Source organism: Alexandromys fortis, unplaced genomic scaffold (assembly GCF_014885135.2).
Source record: "Alexandromys fortis isolate MF-2015 unplaced genomic scaffold, M_Fortis_MF-2015_v1.1 scaffold_61, whole genome shotgun sequence".
Classification (NCBI taxonomy): Eukaryota; Metazoa; Chordata; class Mammalia; order Rodentia; family Cricetidae; genus Alexandromys; species Alexandromys fortis.
The window spans coordinates 7707937-7731098 of NW_026067962.1; the positions used below are offsets into that span (position 1 = coordinate 7707937).

A 23162-nucleotide genomic window follows, 5' to 3' on the forward strand; every position below is an offset into this window, starting at 1 on the left:
CAAGGATGAAGAAGCTGAGGTGAAACAGATACCGAGACAATGCTGCCATCTAAAGGCCAAAGCTTAAAATGAAAGATGTGTACAGTCCACTGCACAGGAGCTCCAATAGTCTTGGAGAAGATTCACCTTATCAAGAGAGCAGAGTAAGAGTTCATTCGAAGGCTGATCAAAGCACCAGTCAAACTCTATACATCCTGTCTGGCACAGTGTTCCTTCTTAAGTACATCTATTAGTAGTTAATGTAATTGGCAAATGAGCAGTAGTACTTGTCAAAACAAAAACAGTTGACTACGTACACATTTCAGTTTATTACAAAAATATGATGGTGCTATGGGAAGTTAGTTGTCTGTGATTCAATCATCCATCCAGCAGCACTCAATGAGTTCTGAACTTCCTTCTAAGAACCTTAGTGAGAATTATGTTGGCTTCTCTTTAAGGTTTATCACAGAACTTTAAATCCCCCATGAAAACCAAATCCAGATCTTACATTCTTCGGATTTAGGTATATGGCACGTTATCAATGCAAAACAACATGGACACAAAAGTAAGAAAATAAGGCATAACCTCCCAGCATGAACAGCGCCCCCTGTGGAAGGCCATCAGCTAAATCCTGAGGTGACAACAGAAGTACTCCTCTGTGCTTTCCTAACAGGAAAACAAGTGTCAGTCAAGGCAACAAATATTCCTACTAAAGACTAGAAAATGTTTAACATAGGATTAGTAACCTTTAATTTATGTTGTGTACCATGAAAATGAATGCTTAGTAAATTCGGCTATTACGCTCCTAGTATATCTTATGGGTCAGAATTTGTACTAAGCAATTTGTGAGTATTTGTTATGACATTTAATCTTCAACTATAACCTGAAAGACAAATATTAATATAACATCATTAGCAAATGAGGTTTAAATGATCGTCAATAATTTTTACTGGGTCACAACACAACTGAGAAACAAAATGTCAGTCTATCTAACCCAGAAAACTTAACTCTCTATAAGTTCATACACTCTCAAGTGATTACTTTCATATCAACTTTAAAAGGAAATGTGAGGTGTTTTTTATTGTGTATTTTCAATGTAAAACCATATTTTGAGGTAATAAAAGCATTTAATTTAAGCCATAGTGCTTCAATTTTTTTATGTAGTTTTTAAATAGTGTCATCTCAACAGACAGGTGATGCCTGAAAACTCCTTCCACAACTCAAGTTCGTACATGGAAAGCATTTTATTACATTCACAAAGAATGGGTCACTGTTGGGACCAACTGGAGTCCCGGCCTTCAGCTGCTCTTCCCTGCTAGAGCCTTCTGATTGGAGTTACTAAAAGCTGTGCCTTAAGGATCAGAGGATGGGCTTTTCACCTGTTGGCCCACTTGACTGCTGGGTATTTTAGCCTCCATGGTGTTATGAAAAAAAAGGCCTTTGTACCAGTGATTAGACGTTCGTGTATCTGTCTGTCTCTGTGTGTGTTTGTGTATTTCAACCTCCAGCCCCTTGCCCGAAGCTCGCAAACTGTATTGTGGCGCATAGAGCGCAAACGGAGACGGGGGCGCAGTGTGCAGCAGGTCACCTTTCAGCACAAGCATTCATAGTGCCAGAAAGCACCAAGAAAGCTTCCAAAGGAAGGAGACAACCAACAGTCCTACCCAATTAAGACACCTATGAACCACATCAATGCCTAGCATGGCATGATAACCCTAAGGGTGCAGTAGTGGCAAGCATACCTTGATGGTAACCACCAGATCTCATATTGGATTTAAAACCTGGTCAGTAAAAGGAAGACCAATCCTGTCTGGTACCTAATTATTCAGTACAAGTGAAATCATGGTTACTAGAGGAGAATCTGCAACCATTAATTTACTAAGCTAGCAAAATCCCTAACAACAATCCATAAACATTTGTCTTTATACCCACAGATAAGTGGTCTTCACCACAAGGAAACTTCTCTTTGCAAGAGAGACCACTACAGAAAACCAGAATGAATCAAAAGGCTATTGTGAACCCCAGTCCCAACAGATAGATCTACAAAGCATTCCCTCACCTAATGCTCAGGGAACACTGCAAAATAGGAGGCAGGAAGACTATAAGAGCCAGAGGAACAGGGAGTTTGCTGAGCAACGGTGTCTCCTAGTAACTTCAGAAGCTACACACATAAAGTCTCACCAAAGTGACCACCCCAGCATGCACTGAACAATGATGACACCAAAAGACTTGCCAAACTGGATGGGGAAAAACCGTGAGGCCTCAACCATACAAAAAGAGCCTCAAACAACTAAGGAGAGCTGGAGTGAGGGAGGGGTCTTCCCCAGGGAAGAGCACACTGACTGGTATTCAACACCAAGAGGTCAGCTCTGAAAACACAAACACAAATGACTACACACACTAAACAAGTCATTTGCAGGAATACGTATGTATGCAATAACAATTAGAGAAAGAGACCATGAATTTGAAGGAGAGTAGGGAGGGGTACCTAGGAGGGTTTGAATGGAGAAGAAAGGCAAGAGGAAAATGTTACAATTATATTATAATCTCAAAGTTTTTTTAAATTTTAAAATTTTAAAAACCAAAAAGGACAACAAAAATGTCTACATTTTAAGACGTAAGTTAAAAGCAAGTCTTTTTTATAAATACATTATTTTCAACACTGGAAACTGCCACTAGCTCCTCCCAAGTGATAATAGTAATTTCTGGTAATTGATATGATGTCCCTATCAGTTAAAAATAAATGGCTTTGCATTTCATTCAGCCATAATTAGGACTGAAATTCGAATACAAGGTACATCATGGATGAACCTAGAAAAAGACATAAAAGATCACATCTATGTAATTCCACTTGTATAAATCATATAAAATAGGCTAATTCATAAAAACAGAAAATAAATTCGCAGTTACCAGGTGCTAGGGAAAGGGAAAATGGGGAGTGATGGATGGCTAAAGATCAGAGTTTGATCTAATAAAGAAATGATATATAATTAGATATCTAATTAGATTGCATAGCTTTATGTATAGTGGTATATTATTGGTGTCTTAATAAATAAAGCTTGCCATAATACTCAGCCACACAGGCCAGAGAGTGATGGCACACACATTTAATCCCAGGACTCAGGAGATAAAGACAGACGGATCTCTTGTGAGTTTAAGGCCACCCTGGGCCATACAAAATTGCATCTGTCTAAAAGAGAAACAACGCTCACATAAAAGTGATCCCAGCAGTTAGAATAACTCGCCTTTAATCCCAGCACTAGGGAGGTGGAGACAGGAACAATATGACTGGGCAGAGAAAGAGATATAAACGGGAAGAGACAGGAGCTCAGAGCAAAGTGGAGTTTGAGGATTCATGGAGACTGGATCTTGCCCATTCTGTCTGAAGACTTGGTAGAGGTAAAAGGTCTCTAGTGGATAGCTGCTTTGTTTTTCTGATCTTCAGGTTGAACCCCAATATCTGTCTCTGGGTTTTTATTGTTCGTGCAACATTATGGATATAATAAAAACAAAGAATCTTATGTGATTACATGTCAATAAAAGAAAATTGAGTAGAGCATTAATACATGTGAAATACATATGTATGTGCTAAAATATAACACTTATGGAATTATCAAGATTATCTACCCAAATTTACTAGATACTATCTTTTCACTATTCTAAGTAAAAAGTTTTATTTATAAATGTATGCATTCCTGAGCATTAAAATATCCTTAATCTACTATTGTTATAATTCCTAGAGGGACCACAGAAACTCCAATAATGGACAGGTTTTGCTACCAAGTTTTATCTATTCCAGCTGACCTGAGTTAATTCACTGCTGGAATTCTTTAAAGAAACAATAAGCACGTTAGTGAATGATACTTAAAAACCCAGCACCACACACAAGCACCTATCCGCTTAGACGAGCGCACGGTAAAAAGGTCTGGAAGAGATTTCTGCTTTTCAATAAGTAGGATTTGCCACTGGAGAACCAGAAGACAATTTGTAAACAAAATCCAAGGAATTCAAAGGGCAACAAACGGAACAGTGTGAGTGAAACCAAGTACTTACCAATTTGTTTTCCTGCATGTATATTCTTTGTAACTTCAGGCAGCCCTTAGCTATGACAATCATGCCTTCATCTGAGATCTTGTAACACTGGCCAAAGTGAATGTCTTTGAGTTCTCTGCATTTTGAGCCCAGCTGTAAACAAAGACATTTGACTCAATGCTTAGAAAATGACAAAGGCAGTGTATTTCTAGTGCACAGCATTCTAAAGTAGATATCCCAAAGTTAAAGAATGATTTATAAGTCACTTTTAAAATAACATAAACTTAAAGCAGTATTTTATAAAAGCATCTACCTTCTAACAGTCCTATTTCATCTACCTCATAGTACACCAAAGTACACAGACTCCTTAACATTTTAAGCTTACACTTTTACTTCTATAAGCCTTAATAGAGTATGTAGATGGGGGAAAACCTAAATAAACAAGTTACAGTATAATCATAAAAATCAGTATTATATGCCCATTAAAATCTCAGGAGGCAGGGGCAAGCTGATCTCTGTGAGCTCAAGGCCAGCCTGGTCTCCAGAGCTAGTTCCAGGACAGCCAGGGCTGTTACACAGAGAAACCCTGTCTCTAAAAATATGAAAGTGTATACACCTTTTATATTATAATATGCATGTGTTTAAATGAACATGCACATATACAAAGAGACTGAAATACATACCAACATGCATACAATTAGCTTTGATTAATAACAGCATAGAGGCTTATCCCTCTGACTTTTTATTACTTGCTCTTTAAATTATCATATCGAGTACTGCTTCATTATGGTATTTTCAAGCAAAATTTGTTATGGCTTATGGCTTATTCTCCTGCCCCATCACCTCCCTTTCCTTCATCCCCTCCCCCTACACCCTACCCCTCCATCTTCTCACTCTCCTTTCTGTTTTCATGTCACATGGATACCCTTGTCTGCTCCTTCCTCAGAAAAATTGCTCTCTTGATCTCCTCATTTCTCAAGTTTTGCCCATGTTCCTCTCCCAAGTCTGTCTGTCTCTCTGTCTGTGTGTGTGTGTTAAAAACTGAAATTCCTATATAAAACAGAACATGCAGTCTCTGGGTCATTCTGCTTTAAAAAAAAAATCTACAGATCCATGTATTATTCCTGCAAATTTAACAGTTTCACTTATCTTTACAGCTATGCAAATTTCCACTGTGTGTCGGGATTTTATTATCCAGTCATCTACTATTGGGCAACCAAGCTGGCTTCCCGTCCTGCCATACTGAATAAAGCAGCAGGAACCAGGATGCACAAGTACCTCTGTGCTAGGATGCAGTCCTGTGAACACATATGCTCACAAGTGGTGTGGCCAGGTCGTAGGGTAGACTGGTCCGTATTCTCTCAAGACCCTCCGCACTGGCATCCATAAAGGCTACACTAGCTTACACGCCCATCAGCTGTGAGCAAGGTGCTCTCTTCCCACACCCTCACCATGATTTCCTGCCAATGCTTCTGACTGGGATGAGATGGAATCTCAAAGTTATTTGAATTTGTATTTCCCTGATGGCTAAAGACACTGAACAGTTCTGTAAATATTCTTTTTTTTAACAGAAGTAAGCTTTTATTTCCATGTTTCTTGGTTTAAGTTGTCTGAATTGGTTGCTTTGAGAGGATTAGTCAAAGAGACCAAATCCCGTATCTTCATCTGATTCCTCCTACTCTTCCTTGGCTTCAGGCTTCGCTGGGGCTGCAGCAGCAGCAGCAGGAGCAGCAGTGGTGGCAGCAGCCACAGGGGCAGCAGCCACAAATGCAGATGGATCAGCCAAGAAGGCCTTGACCTTTTCAGCAACTGTGAAGGTGTACTCAGTCTCCACAGACAGAGCCAGAACCCGCTTGTACCCACTGATGATCGAGTGTGGCACTGAGGCAACAGTCGGGTAGCCGATCTGCAGACAAACACTGGCAACATTCCGGACACCCTCTAGGAAGCGAGAGTGCAGAGCCTGCTCTGTGATGTCAAGCACTTCTGGGTTGTAAATGCTGCCATTGTCAAACACCTGCTGGATGGTCAGCCCAAAGGAGAAGGGGGAGATGTTCAGCATGTTCAGCACTGTGGCTTCACTAGCTCCTATTTGTCTCCAGTTTTTATCAGCTGCACATTACTCAGAATTTCAATGGTGCCCCTGGAGATTTTAGTGGTGATGCCTAAAACCTGGGGGGAAAAAAGGTCTTCTCGTTTTCTGGGCTGGCACCAGCACGGGCAGCAGCTGGCACCTTATTGGCCAGCAACATGTCCCTAATCTCAGTGAGGTCCTCCTTGGTGAATACAAAGCCCACGTTCCCTCGGATATGAGGCAGCAGTTTCTCCAGAGCTGAGTTGTTCTCCAGGTGCCCCCGATGGCCTTCCGCATCAGGGTGTTCTTGCCCATCAGCACCACAGCCTTCCCTCACAGGGACATGCGGATCTGCTGCATCTGCTTGGAGTCCACATTGTCTGCTCCCACAATGAAGCATTTTGGATTATCATCCAAAAGTTGGATGATCTTAAGGAAGTAGTTGGACTTCCAGGTCACCCTGTCTTCCCTGGGCATCACGGCGGTGCGTCAGGACTTGCCACGCAGGGTTTAAAGACGATGTCACTCCAACAAGGACGCCTGGCGAGAGCCAGTTCTGTAAATATTTATTGACTATTTTTGTTTCTTCTGAGAATTGTCTGTTTCATTAGTTCATTTCCTTTCATTTTAGAGAAACTATTTAATTTTTGCACTTTTTCATAAATTCTAGATATTGGTTCTTGTCTGAAGTACAGCTGGCAAGGATATTATCCTCTTTTGCAAGATGGCTATACGTTTTGCTGATGCTTTTAATTTTGCAAAGTTTCATTTGATAATTTTGGGGGTTATTTCCTATTCAGAAGGTTCTTGTCTACGTATTTCTGTTTTGTTTTTTTGTTTTTGTTTTCAGGCTTTACCATTAAGGTCTTTGATCCACTTGGAATTGTTTTGTTTTGTTTTTTTACAGTGTGAAAGACGTCTGTTGAAGGTTTTTTTTAATATTTATTTATTTATTTATTATGTATACAATATTCTGTCTGCATGTACACCTGCAGGCCATAAGACAGCACCAGATCTCATTACAGATGGCTGTGAGCCACCACGTGGTTGCCGGGAATTGAACTCAGGACCTTTGGAAGAGCAGACAATGCTCTTAACCGCTGAGCCATCTCTCCAGCCCAATATTTTGTTTTTTTTACCTGCAGCATGTGTTGGCACTTTGGTCAAGCATTACATGGTCAGAGACGTATGGGTTTATCTCAGGGTCCTCTCCTCTGTCTCACTGGTTTACATACCTGATTTTTCTGAAAGTATGTTCTGGTCTTGACACTACAGGTGGGTGGTAGGCTTCCGAGTCAGGTATTAGAATACCTTCAGCTGTGTTCTATCTCCTTAGGAATTCTTCATGGTTTTCTACGTTTGATATAAACTTCTGGGCTGTTTTCTAGTTCAGTAAAGAATGTCATTGGAATTTTGATGGTGATTGTATTAAATTTGTATATTAATTTTGATAATATAACCATTCATAACTTTAATATTGCTAATCTAGAAGCATGGATGATCTTGCCATTTTCTGGTATCTTCTTTGGATTCTTTTTTCAGTGTCTTCAAGTTTTCAATGTAGAAATCTTTCACTCCTTTGGTTAGGTTTATTCCTGGATACTTTTAAAGAATATTTTCCCTGATTTCTTTCTGGAAGAGTTTGCTTTCAGTATATAAGAAAGTCACTAACTTTTGCATGTAGATTTTGTATCTTGCGACTTTGCTGAAAATGTTTACAAACACTCAGAAATACTTTCATTACCATTACTATTCATCATGCTCATTAATATCAACTGCCAAATCCCACTGAATTCATCAAAAGAGGCAGGTACATTTCTAGAACTTACACTAAGAAAGCTGAACCCAAACCAGTATTACAAGTCTGAACTGGTTCCCATGTGTCTGACAGAGATAAAAACAGGACTATTCAAAGTCTGCTAAGCACCACTTAACCCTCAGACATCTCCATTACTTGCGACATGGCCCTTGGTCCTGGTCCACAATGGCAGGAGACTGCTTTCCTGGGCAAGAGAAAATACCGGGGCTCTCAGTATTTGGGAGCAGAGCACAGAGTTTGACTTCTGGCACTAAGAGCAGAGGAACATTGCTGATAAATCTGAGATTACATGGAAGTTCATACTTGTAGAACTGGAGGAACTTTTAAAAATCTATTAAATGTTCCAAACTGAAAAGGTTCATCCACATTCTAGCACAGATGAGCAAAAGAGAGATCACACAAATCATCATGCAATTTCACAATTCTAGCTATGAAGAAGATTCTCTAGGCTTCAAACAAAATTTAGATTCACACAAAGGAATGAATTAAGAATGCCTCAAACTTAATGTTAAAATAAAGCCACAGAGCAGTATCATCAAATCTTGAATGACTGAATTTCTAGAGCAGAAATCTGCACCCAAAACTTGAATAAAGCCTGAAAGTAGAACTAGAGGTTTAATGGGGGAGGGGGGGCTGTTTTGTTTGTTTTCAGACACGTAAGTTCTCAAAAAATTATCTCCCATGTATTTTTAATAAGGATGGTATTTTAAATATTTATTTTATTTATATACAATATTCTGTCTGTATTTATGTCCGCAGGCCAGAAGAGGGCACCAGACCTCTTTACAGATGGTTGTAAGCCACCATGTGGTTGCAGGGAATTGAACTCAGGACCTTTGGAAGAGCAGACAATGCTCTTAACCACTGAGCCATCTCTCCAGCCCCCAAGGATGGTATTTTAAAAGGTACCCTGAACCTGATAGTGATGGCACACACCTTTAATCCCAGCACTCAGGAGGAAGAGGCAAGTGGATCTTTGTGAGTTCAAGACCAGCCTGGTTGACAGAGCTCATTCTAGAACAGCCAGGGCTATACATAAAAACCTTGTCTCAAAAATTAAATAAATATATATAAATAAAATAAAGGTGCTCTACAAAACATAACACTGTATCAAAAAAAGAAGACATAAGAACTAGGTAATAGGAAATCAAACCCAATGTCAAGATGAAAAGAACTAATGGATTACGCTGAAGACATATTAAGATAGCATTGCTGCAACAGTATACAAGAACCCCAGGCTACAGTCTTCAGGGTGCCCTAGCTAAGTTTAAGAAGGCAATTCCGTTCAGCTGCAAAACATAGTTGCACTAATGCAAGAAAATCTTTGGACTCCACTAGTGCTGAATATAAAACTGAAGAAGGTAGAAAGACACTAAATCCAATCAAAGCAAACTACTGTAGAGAAGAATGTAGTACATCATTATAAAATGTGAATAACAACACTCATTTAACAAAAAGCACAACAGAAATTCTGTCACAAGATGAAAGGATAAGAGTCAGAGAAAGCTGTGTAAGAGTGCTGAATTCTGGAAAAATGAAGCAGCTGTCTAGCTGAAATGGCTAAGCAGATAAGCAAGGTAGAGAAAAGACTTCCTCCTCCCAGAGGAAGTAAAAATGGTTGCACTCCTAGAGGTACACTGATCCCTCTATAATTAATAAAAAAGAAATGCTCATCTCATCTCTACACTCCTTCACTTACGAACAAACTGCTCCCAAGAAGCAAGCACTCTTGACTGCTCTGAGTGAGATACCTCAGTTTGTCTGTTTTATCCAACTATGACTACACCAGAGAGCCAAATGCCAGAGTCGTGTTACCAAGCTCACTTAGCTCCAAGAGAAACAATATCCTCTACTTAAAGTTTCTGAGAATTAATATGATATAATATATTCCAGCACTTTTTCTTTGTTTTATTCTCAAATTATTTGATTCTGGGCAAAACAGGACAGACCTCCCTGTGACCTCAGCAATTATCACATCAGGAAAAAGACTGACAAGTAAAACAGTTTACATACAAGGAATGACTAGGGCTTCGGTGATAAGACTTCAGGCTAAGACAAGATATTTAAGTTGATTGCATGGAATAGTTACATTTACAAGTGATTCTGATGGTTTTACCTACAAGGAAATGACATCATGGCAAGAAAAAAGACCAACTTACTCTGTTAGTTCAAGCTAGTTGTTAGAGAAGAGCATCTCAGGAAGCAAGCTAGTGTGACTCACTAAGAAAGGAGTAAACACCAGTTAACAGCATGGCATTTATGGTCACTATTTTAGACAACATCCCCCATAAAGTAGAGGAATCCTGACTGAACTGATTATTTTATCCATAAATGTCCCAAGTTCTAGACTTGGGCGCTGTCAAGTCAGTACATTTTATTGATGTCCTTCAAATCTCTCACTGTTGCAATGTGGGCCATGGCCCACAGTAAAACACTCAAAGAGAATCAACCAATCCTTGTACCTTTCTCACCCCCAACTTCCCCAAGTCTCACCCCGCAGACAGATATTACAAGTCTTCTAAACATGGGATTCTCTATCAAAGAAGAAGATATTAAAGACAATGACACTATGACCCTGCCAAGTGGAGAGATTTCCATTAGATCTCTGCCAATCAGTTGAGACACACACAAAAACAGGACGTGCCTTAAAAATAAGATATATCCCTATCTGAGTCACTGTTCTTGTTGTAAAGAAACACCACGACCAAGGCAACTTGGGGAGGAACGTTTATTGGCTTACACTTCCACATCACTGTCCATCATCAAAGGAAGTCAGGATGGAAACACAGGGCAGGAATGTTGAGGCAGGAGCTGATGCAGAGGCCATGGTGGAGTGTTGCTTACTAGCTTGTTCCTCACGGCTTGCCCAGCCTGTTTTCTTATCGAATTCAGGACCACTGAGCAGGTGTGTCCCCATCTACAATGAGCATTAATTAAGAACATGTTTTACCGGATTATCTGCTTACATCTGGAGGCATTTTCTCAACTGAGGTTCCCTCCTCTCATGTGTCAACTTGACATAAAGCTAGCCAGCATAACCAGTAAACAAGGCTTCATCTAGACCATCAAGTAGAAGGATCTGGGAAACACTGTGTACTTTCCACAGATGCACCAGAATGAGCAGAAAACAGAGCATATGAGAAATAAGTTGATCACCCAGGAATCACTACATCCATTAATGAAACAATTTCTGTTTTCTAGTCTCCTGTGTCCTAACAGCGTAAAAAGTCAACAAGCTCAAGAGTCGGCACTCTTCCCATCCATCAAAGAAACAAGAACACAGGGCAAACTGCTACAGAGGATCACACTTTCCCAGAACCGAGACCTCCTGCCCACTACACACACACAACTGCACAAGCCTCACTGACATAAGTTTCCAGATGTATCAGAGAAAAATCACTTCATGATTCTGGCCGTGGAAGAAAGTATTCTGATTACACCAGAAAATTTCAGGTTGTCTTGTTTCATTTTATTTTAAGACAAGGTCCAACCATGTAACCCTGGCTGGCCTAGCAATCTCAGAGATCCGGGTGCTGGGATTAAAGCTATGTGCCACATGCCTCACAACATTCCTTCCTTAACAGAGACTGTCCTCAGGAGAAACCCTTCACCTGAGCCTCACAGGCTGGAGTTTTGTCAGAGCCAAATCCCCTGAGAAGTCCCTTTCCTTAGGACATACCTAACTCCAGTCAGCGGTGCTCATCCTATCCCCACTAGGGCTGAAGACAAAACAGAAGCACCAGGGGATTTGATTTTAACACTGCAGGTGCACACTCACCAACAGGTTAAAAGCCTATCACAAGACTAGCGAAGACTCCCTCTACCATACACAATCCTTCCCACACTCGACTGAAGGCTCATTTACACAAGTACCATTTGTCAGAATATTCACAAAGTATATTAAAAAGTACAGATGAATACCTAGAAAGGGAAAAGAGAATTAAAAGTCATTAGAACCAGAATCTGACAGATCTGGAATGTTGAATTATTAGACCAGGATGTTTTTTTTTAATTATGTCGAATATACTGAGGGCTTTAATGGAAAACATAGGCTACTATGCACACACATAAATAAGTTAACAAATAAATTTATTAAGATGTGCACAGTACATTCAGAAAACTTAGAAGCATATTAAATAAGCATATTTTATTAAATTTTCAATTAATTTTAAAAGGACATGAGTAGATGAAACTGTATATTGAGGGTTTTGAGACAAAAAGGAAGTACTTCAAAGAAATGATTCAGAAATATAGGAAAAAAGATATCACAATTACTAACTTTAAAAAGCTTGAAATAGTTATATTAATTTAAGACAGGACAAACTTCAGTTTAAGAAATTAACCAGAGCTGGGTGGTGGTGGCATGTGCCTTTAATCCCAGAACTTGGAAGGAGGCACAGGCAGGTGGATCTCTGTGACTTTGAGGCCAGTCTGGACTACAAGATCTAGTTCCAGGACAGGCTCCAAATCTACACAGAGAAACCCTGTCTCAAAAGAACCATAAATAAATAAATAAGTTTTTTTTTAAAAGAAGTTAACCAGGAAACAAATAATGACAAAGGGGACAAAATACACCAGGATGCCATAATAATCAATGACAGAGTATGCAAGTAATCATAAAAAGTGAGAATGTGTGAAGCAAAAGCCAGCTACAAGAAGAACGAACAAATCTATTATGGTGGTTATGGATATTAATATCCTGCTGTCCCAAATTAGCAGATCTACCAGACAAGACAAAACAAAAACAGTAAGAGTACAGCAGAACTGAATTCAACTACATAATCAGTTGTCTGGATAAAATGGATATTATAGATCATCTCATTCATTAAGACAAGAACATAGATTCTTGAAAAGTTCGCAAGAATTATTCAGCAAGACTGACTAAATTCTGGATCATAAAAGCCAACTTAACACAGCTAAAAAAAAAATAACAAGTATAAACTGTTGTGAGACCACAATTAAATGAAAAATTAGTAACAGAAACATCATTGAACTGTTCAAATATTTACAACTTAAGGAATGTTTCTTTAAATAACACATAAAAGGCAGAGGGAGGGAGGGAGGGAGGGAGGGAGGGAGGGAGGGAAAAAAGCCAGGCCTCAAGAATCACTTGAAAACATTCTCAACTAAATGAAAGTCCAACACATCCAATTTTCCATTAGTGCTTTGTGAATGATTTTCCTCAGCTTTTTGCGTATATTTTTTTTTAAAAAACTGATTTAAATGTTTATCTCAGAAGTCCACTGCTTCGGTTTCCTCAAGGATGGTGTTGACCATTGTTAAGGATCCTTCAGTGTGCTGCATTTTTTATTCTTGCATGCCTTGTGACTTTAGTCCAAAATTATTCGAAGGGCTAGAAAGATGCTCAGTGGTTAAGATCAGTTGCTACTTCTGTGTTGGACTCGTATTCAGACATGAGCATGAGCATCCACAACGAGCAGCTCATAAACACCTGTAAATCCAGTTCTGGGATCCAACACCCCTGCTGGTCTCCATAAGCCTTTTTACATAGTGATGCATTCATATCCACTCAGTCACACATACACAGATGAAATAAAAATAAGCAAATAAATTAGGTAGGGTAATATAATTTGGTGAGTTGGGAGATTTATTAACTCTCCTCGAGTCCCTAGGATTTACTGTTTTGGCAGCAAGGATTTCACAAGAGGTTTCCAGAAATAACAAGTTTAAAAGCAAAACAATCTCCCCCCCCCCCGCACGCGCACACACACACACACACACACACACACACACACACACACACACTGCCTAGTCTTTGCAACCTAGCTCTGTGATTGGCTACTACCTTAACATTCTTCTTGCTATGCCCTGTTTCTTACTTTCTATACAAATTAAATCACAATTCTACAATTCATTATTTCTTTGAGTTTTAGTTACCCCTTTTTCTTGTTCTTATTGGGAGCATGCAGGCATGGGGGGGGGGTGTTTATGAGACAGGGGTATCACTATGTAGATGCATGCAATGATGAAAACTTATGGTCTTAGGTTTTCATAAACATGTATCCTGACATGAATCCACATGACTTTCCAAACTTTCCTGTATACAATGATGCTCTGACTGTCCTGATATTTCTGGGATGATACTAAAAATTAAAATATCTCCCCGAGACATTTTATCTGAGACCTCAGGAAGGCTACTGTATAGCTTCTCATATGTTGTACAAAGCAACTACAAGATTTTTTTTCTATTTACCTTAAAATATTTTCAATCTATGTCTACTGCCTTTCCATCATAAAAAGTACAATATATATATATATATATATATATATATATATATATATATATCCTACATCACTTCTTCAAGTAGCTCCCCAATAGATTAGATACACACACACACACACACACACACACACAAACACAGAGTAACCTTCAAATAAGATCTGCACTATTCCCTCTGGGACCGGGAACCTGCACCCCACACTGGAAATGCAATTGCTATCTTTATGATTGCCGTCAACCAAGGAAGAAACTGGAACACAAACTGGGTTGTGGGGGGTAGCTGTTTGTTTTATTTTTGTTTTTTGTTTTTAAGCCATAATGCTATATTCCTTTACTCTTACTTGGCCTTTTCTTGTTTTTGTTTTGAGGCATTCGTTTGTTTTGCTTTTTGATGTAGTTCTGACTGGCTTAGAGATCTCTCTGTAGACTAGGCTACTAGCATCAACTCCAATGGGTTGTCTCTTGACAATCTATCTTCCCTTACCTGCTGTGGCCCTTTGTTTTCACTGGGAACCCAGAAGATCCAGCACCTCAGCTGCTTTTAAACAATTCCACAGAGAGTTATAGCTGCCTGTTCAAATATTTTGCTCATGGACTGAGTTTTACTGATTGTTTCTGTTTGTTTGTTTGGGCAGTGCTAGAGACTGAAACCAGGACCTTGTGTAATCTAAGCAAACATCCTACCACTAAGCTGTATCTCTAGCCTAAATATTTATTTTTTGAAAAATAAAAAACTCATAGCAAGCAGAGACTGAAATTTACTGATGATTTAATTTTAGGTACTATTTTAATTTTAATAATTTAATATGGAAAAAATCTACAGTGGCTTATTTTCAGAAATATCTGAGTTCCACGATTCAAACTGGATTGTGACTGTCACATAAAATAGTAACAATATATATTATTTCTTAAGCTTATTTTAATGATTTTAATATTAACAATCACTTCCTTGAAAACAAATGCTAGATGATAAAATATTAAGAAAACTATATGATAAAATATTAAGAAAACTAAGATAGCTTATTATACTTAATTAAATTGCTCTTCCCCCAGATTCATGACTATAGTCTAAGACAACAATGATAGAGATACAACATACTCATAAAATTTTTCCATTAGTAAGATTATATGGCATAACTTCTAAGGAGATACAACTATCAGTATTCAAAGAATGATACTGTATAAAGAAGATAATGTTCAGTCAAAATAGCCCAATTGTTGGCAAGTTAAATCAGCAGATAAAAGTGCTTGCCACCAAGTCTAGTGGCTGGAGTTAATCCTTGGGACCCAGAAGAGAGATGGCTAGAGTTGACTGCTGCAAGTTGTCCTCTTCCCTCTACCTGTACATCATAGCATGTGTACACACACACACCAAATTTACATGGTGCGGGAGGCAGTAAGGTGGCCCAATGGATATAGACACCAGCCACTAAACCTGACTACCTGAAACCTACACAGTATAAGGAGAGAATTAGCTACCTCAAGGTGTCTCTAGCCTCTACATGTATACTATGGCACATGGACACGTGCTTGTACACACACACACACACACACACACACACAAACCAAATGAATAGGAAAAACTTTTTTAAACAGCAAAAGTTTTAAGTATATCATTATAGTCTGAAAAGCATTATCAAGCTTTTTTATTTGAATTCAATACTTTAAATATCAGTCTTGATCTGTTAAAGCTTTAAATTGAAATGCTTTAAGTATTGTTTAAAAAAATAACTCAAAAACCATATACATATCATGTTTGTTAAAACCAGTAAAAATTGTAGCACTTATGAAGGAAAGATAGTTCAAAGACATTATCAATAAAAAGCACGTGTGCATTTCTGAACCACTTGTCAGTTTATTGTCAGAAGTGAGAGGTGAATCAACAGTCAATTAACTGCAAAATTATTGACTTCAAGGAAAGATAATAATTACAGAAAATTGTCAATCATGAATAGCTCATCATAAAAGTATTGGTTTACTAAACCATAATACACTCCGCAGCACAATTATCAAATATCAGCAGGTTATAAAATTAATTCACTAGGTGGGTGGGTCAAGGACAACATTTATTTACCACAGTAATATAGAATAAAAAAGGAAACAAAGGTACAATGCACACAAACCCTTAATTGTTTGTGTCTACATAAAATCCGTTCTCTCTCTACTAACCTAGTATGCCAGTTTGTCAGTCAGAGCAATCTATATAAACAGCCCAGCCTTGGCCACACCTTGCCACAGCACAGGTGAGAATGGGAAATAGGTACTCTACACTACAATGGGATTCCTATGTGATTATTCAAGAACAAAATTAGCTATGGAGGAAATAGACAACTTTCCTACTTCAATCAGAATACTGCATTATATGAAGCTTCTTCATAATCCAAAAACCAAATATCAAAACAAGTTATAAACTCTTAAAATGACTCACATAATAGAGATTTACAAAATCAGTTTCAAAGTTGCAAAGCTTTTAATATTTGATTGTTGATTGTTACAACATAATCTGTCCCTTAAAAAACTTGCTAATTTCCCTCTGCTTCAACCACAACTCTGACTTCATTCTTTTTCACACGTATTACTCAGAACATCCCCATGAAACTGCTAATGTGAAGCCTGTTGTGTTACATGACACTTAAATATGCAAAGATAACCCAGCTGTTAATACACTGACATTTAAAAAGTTTCTCTGTGAACTATGAAACGCTGAAAAAAAATCCCATAAGAAATAAAATCATGCTACATCCATAAAAATGTGTATTTCTCCAGAAAAGAGTAATTTAATTGATTTTAAGAATGGTATAAAATGCTTTACTTATCCAAGGTAGAAATGAAATAAGAAAATATTAAAATAGGAAAACTGTTACTTCATAGCATGCCTGGGCAATGACCCAGGCTCCCTTCTTTGCATGCAGGTGACATCTTTAATAAACACAGAGTGTAGTCACACTCAGTAGACTCCATTCAAGACCTCTTCCCAAAGTTCTCCTCATTCAAATTTCAAAACATTCATATATAATACTTCAACTTCATGAATGAATAAGCCACTCTCTCAGGAAATGTTAAATGCTATTCCAAAAGGAAGCGTAGGGATGCACAGATGGCTCAGGGGTTAAGGGCACCAACTGCTCTTCCAAAGGTCCTGAGTTCAATTCTCAGCATCCACAATGGTGACTCATAACCATCTATAATGAGATCTGGTGCTCTCTTCTGGCCTGAAGGCATACATGCAGTCAGAACACTACATAATAAATAAACCTTTTTAAAAAAGTGTAATATTGAGCTGATTTAATTCCAATTATTAAGCCAAATACATGCAATTATCACTTTTTTCTTATTTTATGCTCTTCAATGTGAACTTCCATTTATTCTTTAAAAAACTGGTATTTTAAACCATGTTTAAAATATGCCATCTGATAACATAAAAGGGAAATTAAAAGTTAACTTTTAAAAACTTATTCTGCCCAATCCAAATACTGTAACTTAAAGCAAAATCTGGTATAGATCAACTTAAAAAATAAATAAATAAAAAGAAAAGAAAAAAATAAAATTTAAAAAGGAGTTAATAAAATGGTTGGTCGCAGATATTAGGCACTTGGTGTAGAACACAGCAAAATTAAAACATCTGACCGTCACCACCTGGCTAAGCAAACAGTCATCACTGCACAGAAAAGATGGCTCGTCATTTGTAATGCAGCAACCATTCAAACTGTTGCTGCAAAAGGTTTTTAATTAGTGTGTGAAAGCACTGAATACATGCCATTAGTTACCTGCTTGAGTCCTTCATCAGTAAGTTTGTCCTGGTTGCCTACGTGAACTTTCTGCAGTAAAGGACAGTGAGAGGCAACTGCAATGATGGAGGTGTCGGAAAGCTGTTTACACCTGTAGGCTGTATACCTAAGAAGTCCAGGACACTTAAATGCTAAGACACACACGCCAGTGTCAGACATACTGCGACAATCAGAAATGTTGATTTCAATTATATTCTGACTTCTCGATGCAATTTTTTCCAATAATTCATCAGTAACCTAGGGGAAAAAAAGAATAAATTAAACTTTGCTCAAAGGGGAAAATTACTTCGTATAATTTCTATCAATAAGTAATAATTGTATTATAGTATGTAAAACACAATGAAAAGAAAAATTTTCTTCTAAAGTATATCAGGAACTGTGGTATAATAAACCATATATATATATATGTATACACATACATATACACTTTTTCTTTATTCCCAGTTTCCAGTACAATTTCCTAAAATCTTTGGAAGTTTTTTTTTAAATATTTATTTATTTGTTATATATACAATATTTTATCTGTGTGTATGCCTGCAGGCCAGAAGATGGTACCAGACCTCATTCCAGATGGTTGTGAGCCACCATGTGGTTGCTGGGAATTGAACTCAGGACCTTTGGAAGAGCAGGCAATGCTCTTAACCACTGAGCCATCTCTCCAGCCCCTTGGAAGTTTTTGAGTGTTAGAGTGTAGCACGAATAATAAAAACTCAGAGACAGATATTGGGGTTCAACCTGAAGATTAGAGAAGTCACTGGCTATTACTGCTACCTCAGTCCAAAGTGGCGACCCTGCCTCCAGGAATTCTGAGACTGAGACTCAGCAGGAGACCTGTCTACTTCAGTCTTATATTCCTCTTCAGTGCTGGTATTAAAGGCATGCACTAGCACCACCCGGCTCTCTGGTTAACTAGTGTGGCTGCTGGGATTAAAGGTGTGTGCCACCACTGCCTGGACTATATGGCTGACTAGTCTGGCTGCTTTGCACCCATCTTCAGGCAAGCTTTATTTATTAAAACATAAGTAATCTACCACCCTTTCAGAGTCAGGTTACTCAGAAGCATCTGAGCCTTCCTGAACAGAGTAAAAGGTGAATGAGAGAGGGGCTTACAGCTGCAGGATGAAGTGTGGTCACTATAAAGACCACCATGGAGCGCTAGAGACGTAGTTCAGTGGAAGAATGCTTACCTGGCATGCAAGAGTCCTGGGTTCAAACTCCAGTAAGGAAAACAAACACTAAATAGCTGATCAGAGAGTAGATCTGTCATCCCTCTAACCCCCTAAGGAGGTTAGACAAGTTTGCTGGAGATTAGGCAAAAGTTAATCATCAATACTGAAGGGCTAAAGACTGGAATATCCCTATCTTGACTTGTAACTTTTCCATGTGGATGTTTCTGATTGTATCCTTAATTAGAAATCAGAAAACAGAAGTAGAATCTTGTCCTATGCTCACTGGACAGTTGTAATTACATACCAAGCCCAAGGTGATAGCTGGGGCACCTGAGCTTTCACTGTTTGCTAGAGAATGGCTGCCTCCTAGGATCTGCAAGTGACATACGAGGGCAGGCAGGGTTACAGGGCCTTAACCTACCGGGTCTGTGGCTGTTGTATGGAATAAGCTCCATGGATCTGATCCTAGATGTGCTATCAGAACACAACGAGAATGTGCATTTTACTTTTCATTAGACCCCTAAAAATCAATCATTTGGGGGCCCATTTTAAACCTTCAAGCTCACCAAAAACTACAGACAAATCTACATTGAGATTTAAAATGTTTGAAAACTAAGCAATTATTACATATAAATCAGCATGATACACAAATTGGTTTCTGGTTTAGTTTGGTGTGTTTTTATTTTGCGGGGAGGGTGTCATGGTTGTGTTTTCTGGTGCGAGGAAAACTGACCATAGGGCCTTGCACATAGCAGGCAAGCACTCTACAACTGAGCCATATTTCTAGCCCCATGAACTGAGTGTTTATACTTGGTATCCAATGACAGCACAGTATGCAAACTGCAAGTTTTATTGCTACCAGAATACCACCTTGCAGGTAATAAATTCATAGCTGAGAAAATGCATCACTGTAGCAAAACATCAAAGGCTATAGAATTGTCCTTTTAAAAAAATCTTTACTCATAAGATTCAATACTAAATACAAGTAAAACATAATTCATCTGGCAAAAAAAAAAAAAACCCTCACATGGCCACCTAATTTAAAATAATAATAAAATGTCAGCCATACATGTTCCCAGCCCAATCACCATATTGAAAGAGAAATCAGAGTTATGTTATTCAAGTTCTTTTGACAAAAATAAGAAAAAGAGAAAATGCAGCTAAAGCTTAAAATGCAGAAAGAGAAAACTAACTTCTGAGTGTGCTGGGAGTGAGAGTCCTGAACAGGGCCACCTCTGGGGGTGTCTGCCGAGAGGAGCTTGGTAGCTGATTGGTGTGAGCCTAGAGGAAAGAGCTGAGTTAGGAGGGGGTCAGGGGTCACCTCCTATTTGCCTGACCTCCATTTGCACCATTCCTGCTATACAGATAGTTCAGGAACCCAAGCAAGTAGGCAACTAGCTCTGTAGCCGTCTTAGCCTCTTATCAATGAAGAGACAAGACAGAAAGGCTTACATATGAACGCTCTGGAACTTGCTCAATCTGTTAAAGTGTGGTTCATACACAAACTACCAGTGGAGTGTCAGCACGTGCTTAGACCACCTCACGAAAGCCTACTACATGTGCATCCTAGCAGTCTGCACTTGACAGCATAAGGCATGGGGGGGTTAGTCGGACTCTAATAATTAGCAAAGGTTACAAATCTGCTTCTTGTTTAACGAAACCTCTGTCATCAACTTCCCAATGCACCAATGATAAATATCATGCAGAATTTAGAGCAGTTTAGGATTCCAATAAAAATAATAGCTTTATTGTATGTTTTCATATATTTCTAATGCAAAATACCAACTATCGTTTAAAGAATGAAGCCAAAAGTCTAATAAACTGTCTGCAATCAGCACTATAAATTTCGTCTGTTTTCATAATCTATGACACCATGTAAGTATACTGGAACAATTAAACAATTAGGAAATTTGAAAACTGCCAAATGGAAAGTTGTCTGTTTTCAAAAAGATTATTTTAGCCCAATTTACTGCTGTTTATCCATAAACAGGAAATAACAGCATCTCCTACTGAAGTTGAAGAGAGAGCCATGAATTCTTATGTGGAGGCCATGACACGGGACAGATGCCTGTGTACCAACATTCACTACTATCAAACTATTAGGATGCAACCTCCCTAAAGGAAAAGTTCCTGGTTTTGAAATGATGATGATGATAAAGAGAGATACAAAAAAGACTACAACACAGAGAAGAGTCACAGCTACCAGTCTACATTAGAAATTATCTTTTCCAGCGGATCCAGACCAGGGACATTTACGGAAGCAGGACTGGGCCAGAGACCTAGGCTGGAACAAGCCTGAAGCAGCGACCTAGCCCAGGGCCTGAGACCACAAGCTTCACAGAGCAGGAGTGGATCCAGACCAAGAACATTTGTGGAGGCAGATCTGAGCCAACCTGGCCCAGAGCAGACCTGAGACTGTGAACTCCACAGAAACAGGTACAGAGGAGCAACCGCTGAGCGAGTGGGCCAGGGCCAGAGCCAGAGCCAGAGCCAGAGCCCAATGCAGGTTCAGGTGTGAATCTGTGACCTTCAAGGGAGTAGACCTGAGCCAGTGCCAGTACCCCCTTGCAGGTCTGAGGAACTAGGCCTGAGCCAGGACCCTCTGAGGGTCCTGCATGGGTCTGGGTCCTCCAAGGGAGTAGGCAGGAATCAGAAACCTCTGCGGGGGAGGGGGGCTGGAGAGATGGCTCAGTGGTTAAGAGCATTGCCTACTCTTCCAAAGGTCCTGAGTTCAATTCCCGGCAACCACCATACCATCTGGAATGAGGTCTGGTTCAGACATTCAGACAGAATATTGTATACATAATAAATAAATATTAAAAAAAAAAAAAAAGAAAAGAACCGTCTGTGGGTCCAGGCCTGAACTGGGAGCTCAGATGGAGTAGGCCTGAGCCAAGTCCTCTGCAGGTCCAGGCGCAGCCAAGTCTGGGACCTCCAAGGGAGACAATAGGAGCCAGGACCTTTGCAGGACCAACCCCAAGCCAGGGACCTCCGCAGGAACAGATCCAGACCAGGGACATTTACAAAAACAGGTCTGAGCCAGCAACCTAGACCAGAAAAGGCCTGAGACAGCAAACTCCACAGGAGTGGAGCAAACCCCAGGAGCACTGAGCAACCTCCAGGAACACGGAGTGACCAATGGGATAACTAGAATCCTGACACTGACTGTTCCACGAGGAACAACCATCTGAGCCTTGGATGCACTGGCACCTAGAAGATTAATCGCCAGAGGCTCAGACAGCCCAAACCATACCAATTAGAGGAAAAGATAAATAGACAAGGTAAGAACACATGCAACACCACAATGAGCAACATAACACCAGTAAAAATCTAGAAATCCTACAACAGCAAACATTGAACAACCAAATAAAGATGAAGCAAAAGAAAATGACCTGAAAAATAACTTCAGGAGAATGTTTGAGACTCTTAAGGAGGAAATGAGAAATTCACTCAAAGAAATGGAGGAAAGGACAAACAAAAAACAAAAAAACTGGAAGACATCAGCAAATCCTGTAAAGAAAACCAAGAAAAAGAAATCAAACATATAAAAGAAACTATTTAAGACTTGAAAATTGAAATAGAGGGGCACAGGAGACCACTTCCTAAGTATAACCCCAGCACCACAGACATTAAGGGCATCATTGAATAAATGGGACCTCCTGAGACTGAGAAGCTTCTGTAAAGCAAAGGACTCTGTCACTAAGACAAAAAGGCAACCCACTGACTGGGAGAAGATCTTCACCAACCCCACAACTGACAAAGGTCTGATCTCAAAAATATATAAAGAACTCAAGAAACTAGACCGTAAAAGGCTAATCAACCCAATTATAAAATGGGGCACTGAGCTGAACAGAGAATTCTCAACGGAAGTTCAAATGGCCAAAAGACACTTAAGGTCATGCTCAACTTCCTTAGTCATCAGGGAAATGCAAATCAAGACAACTTTAAGATGCCATCTTACACCTGTCAGAATGGCTCAAATAAAAAACACCAATGATAGCCTTTGCTGGAGAGGTTGTGGAGAAAGGGGTACACTTATCCATTGCTGGTGGGAATGCAA

General features: G+C 39.2%; 1 protein-coding gene and 1 pseudogene across 2 annotated transcripts in view; both read right to left on the reverse strand.

Annotated features, from left to right (window-relative positions):
* Positions 1-23162, reverse strand: part of Fbxl17 (F-box and leucine rich repeat protein 17) — a 474904-nt gene that overhangs the window by 432845 nt on the left and 18897 nt on the right. For both annotated transcript variants that reach the window (XM_050153522.1, XM_050153524.1), the window contains exons 3-4: positions 17913-18170; positions 4033-4164 (exon numbers count right to left, since the gene is read on the reverse strand). In XM_050153522.1, coding sequence (XP_050009479.1) covers positions 4033-4164; positions 17913-18170 — 390 coding nt within the window. The remainder of the gene's footprint in view (positions 1-4032; positions 4165-17912; positions 18171-23162) is intronic.
* On the reverse strand, positions 5645-6870 carry LOC126508334 (60S acidic ribosomal protein P0-like; annotated as a pseudogene).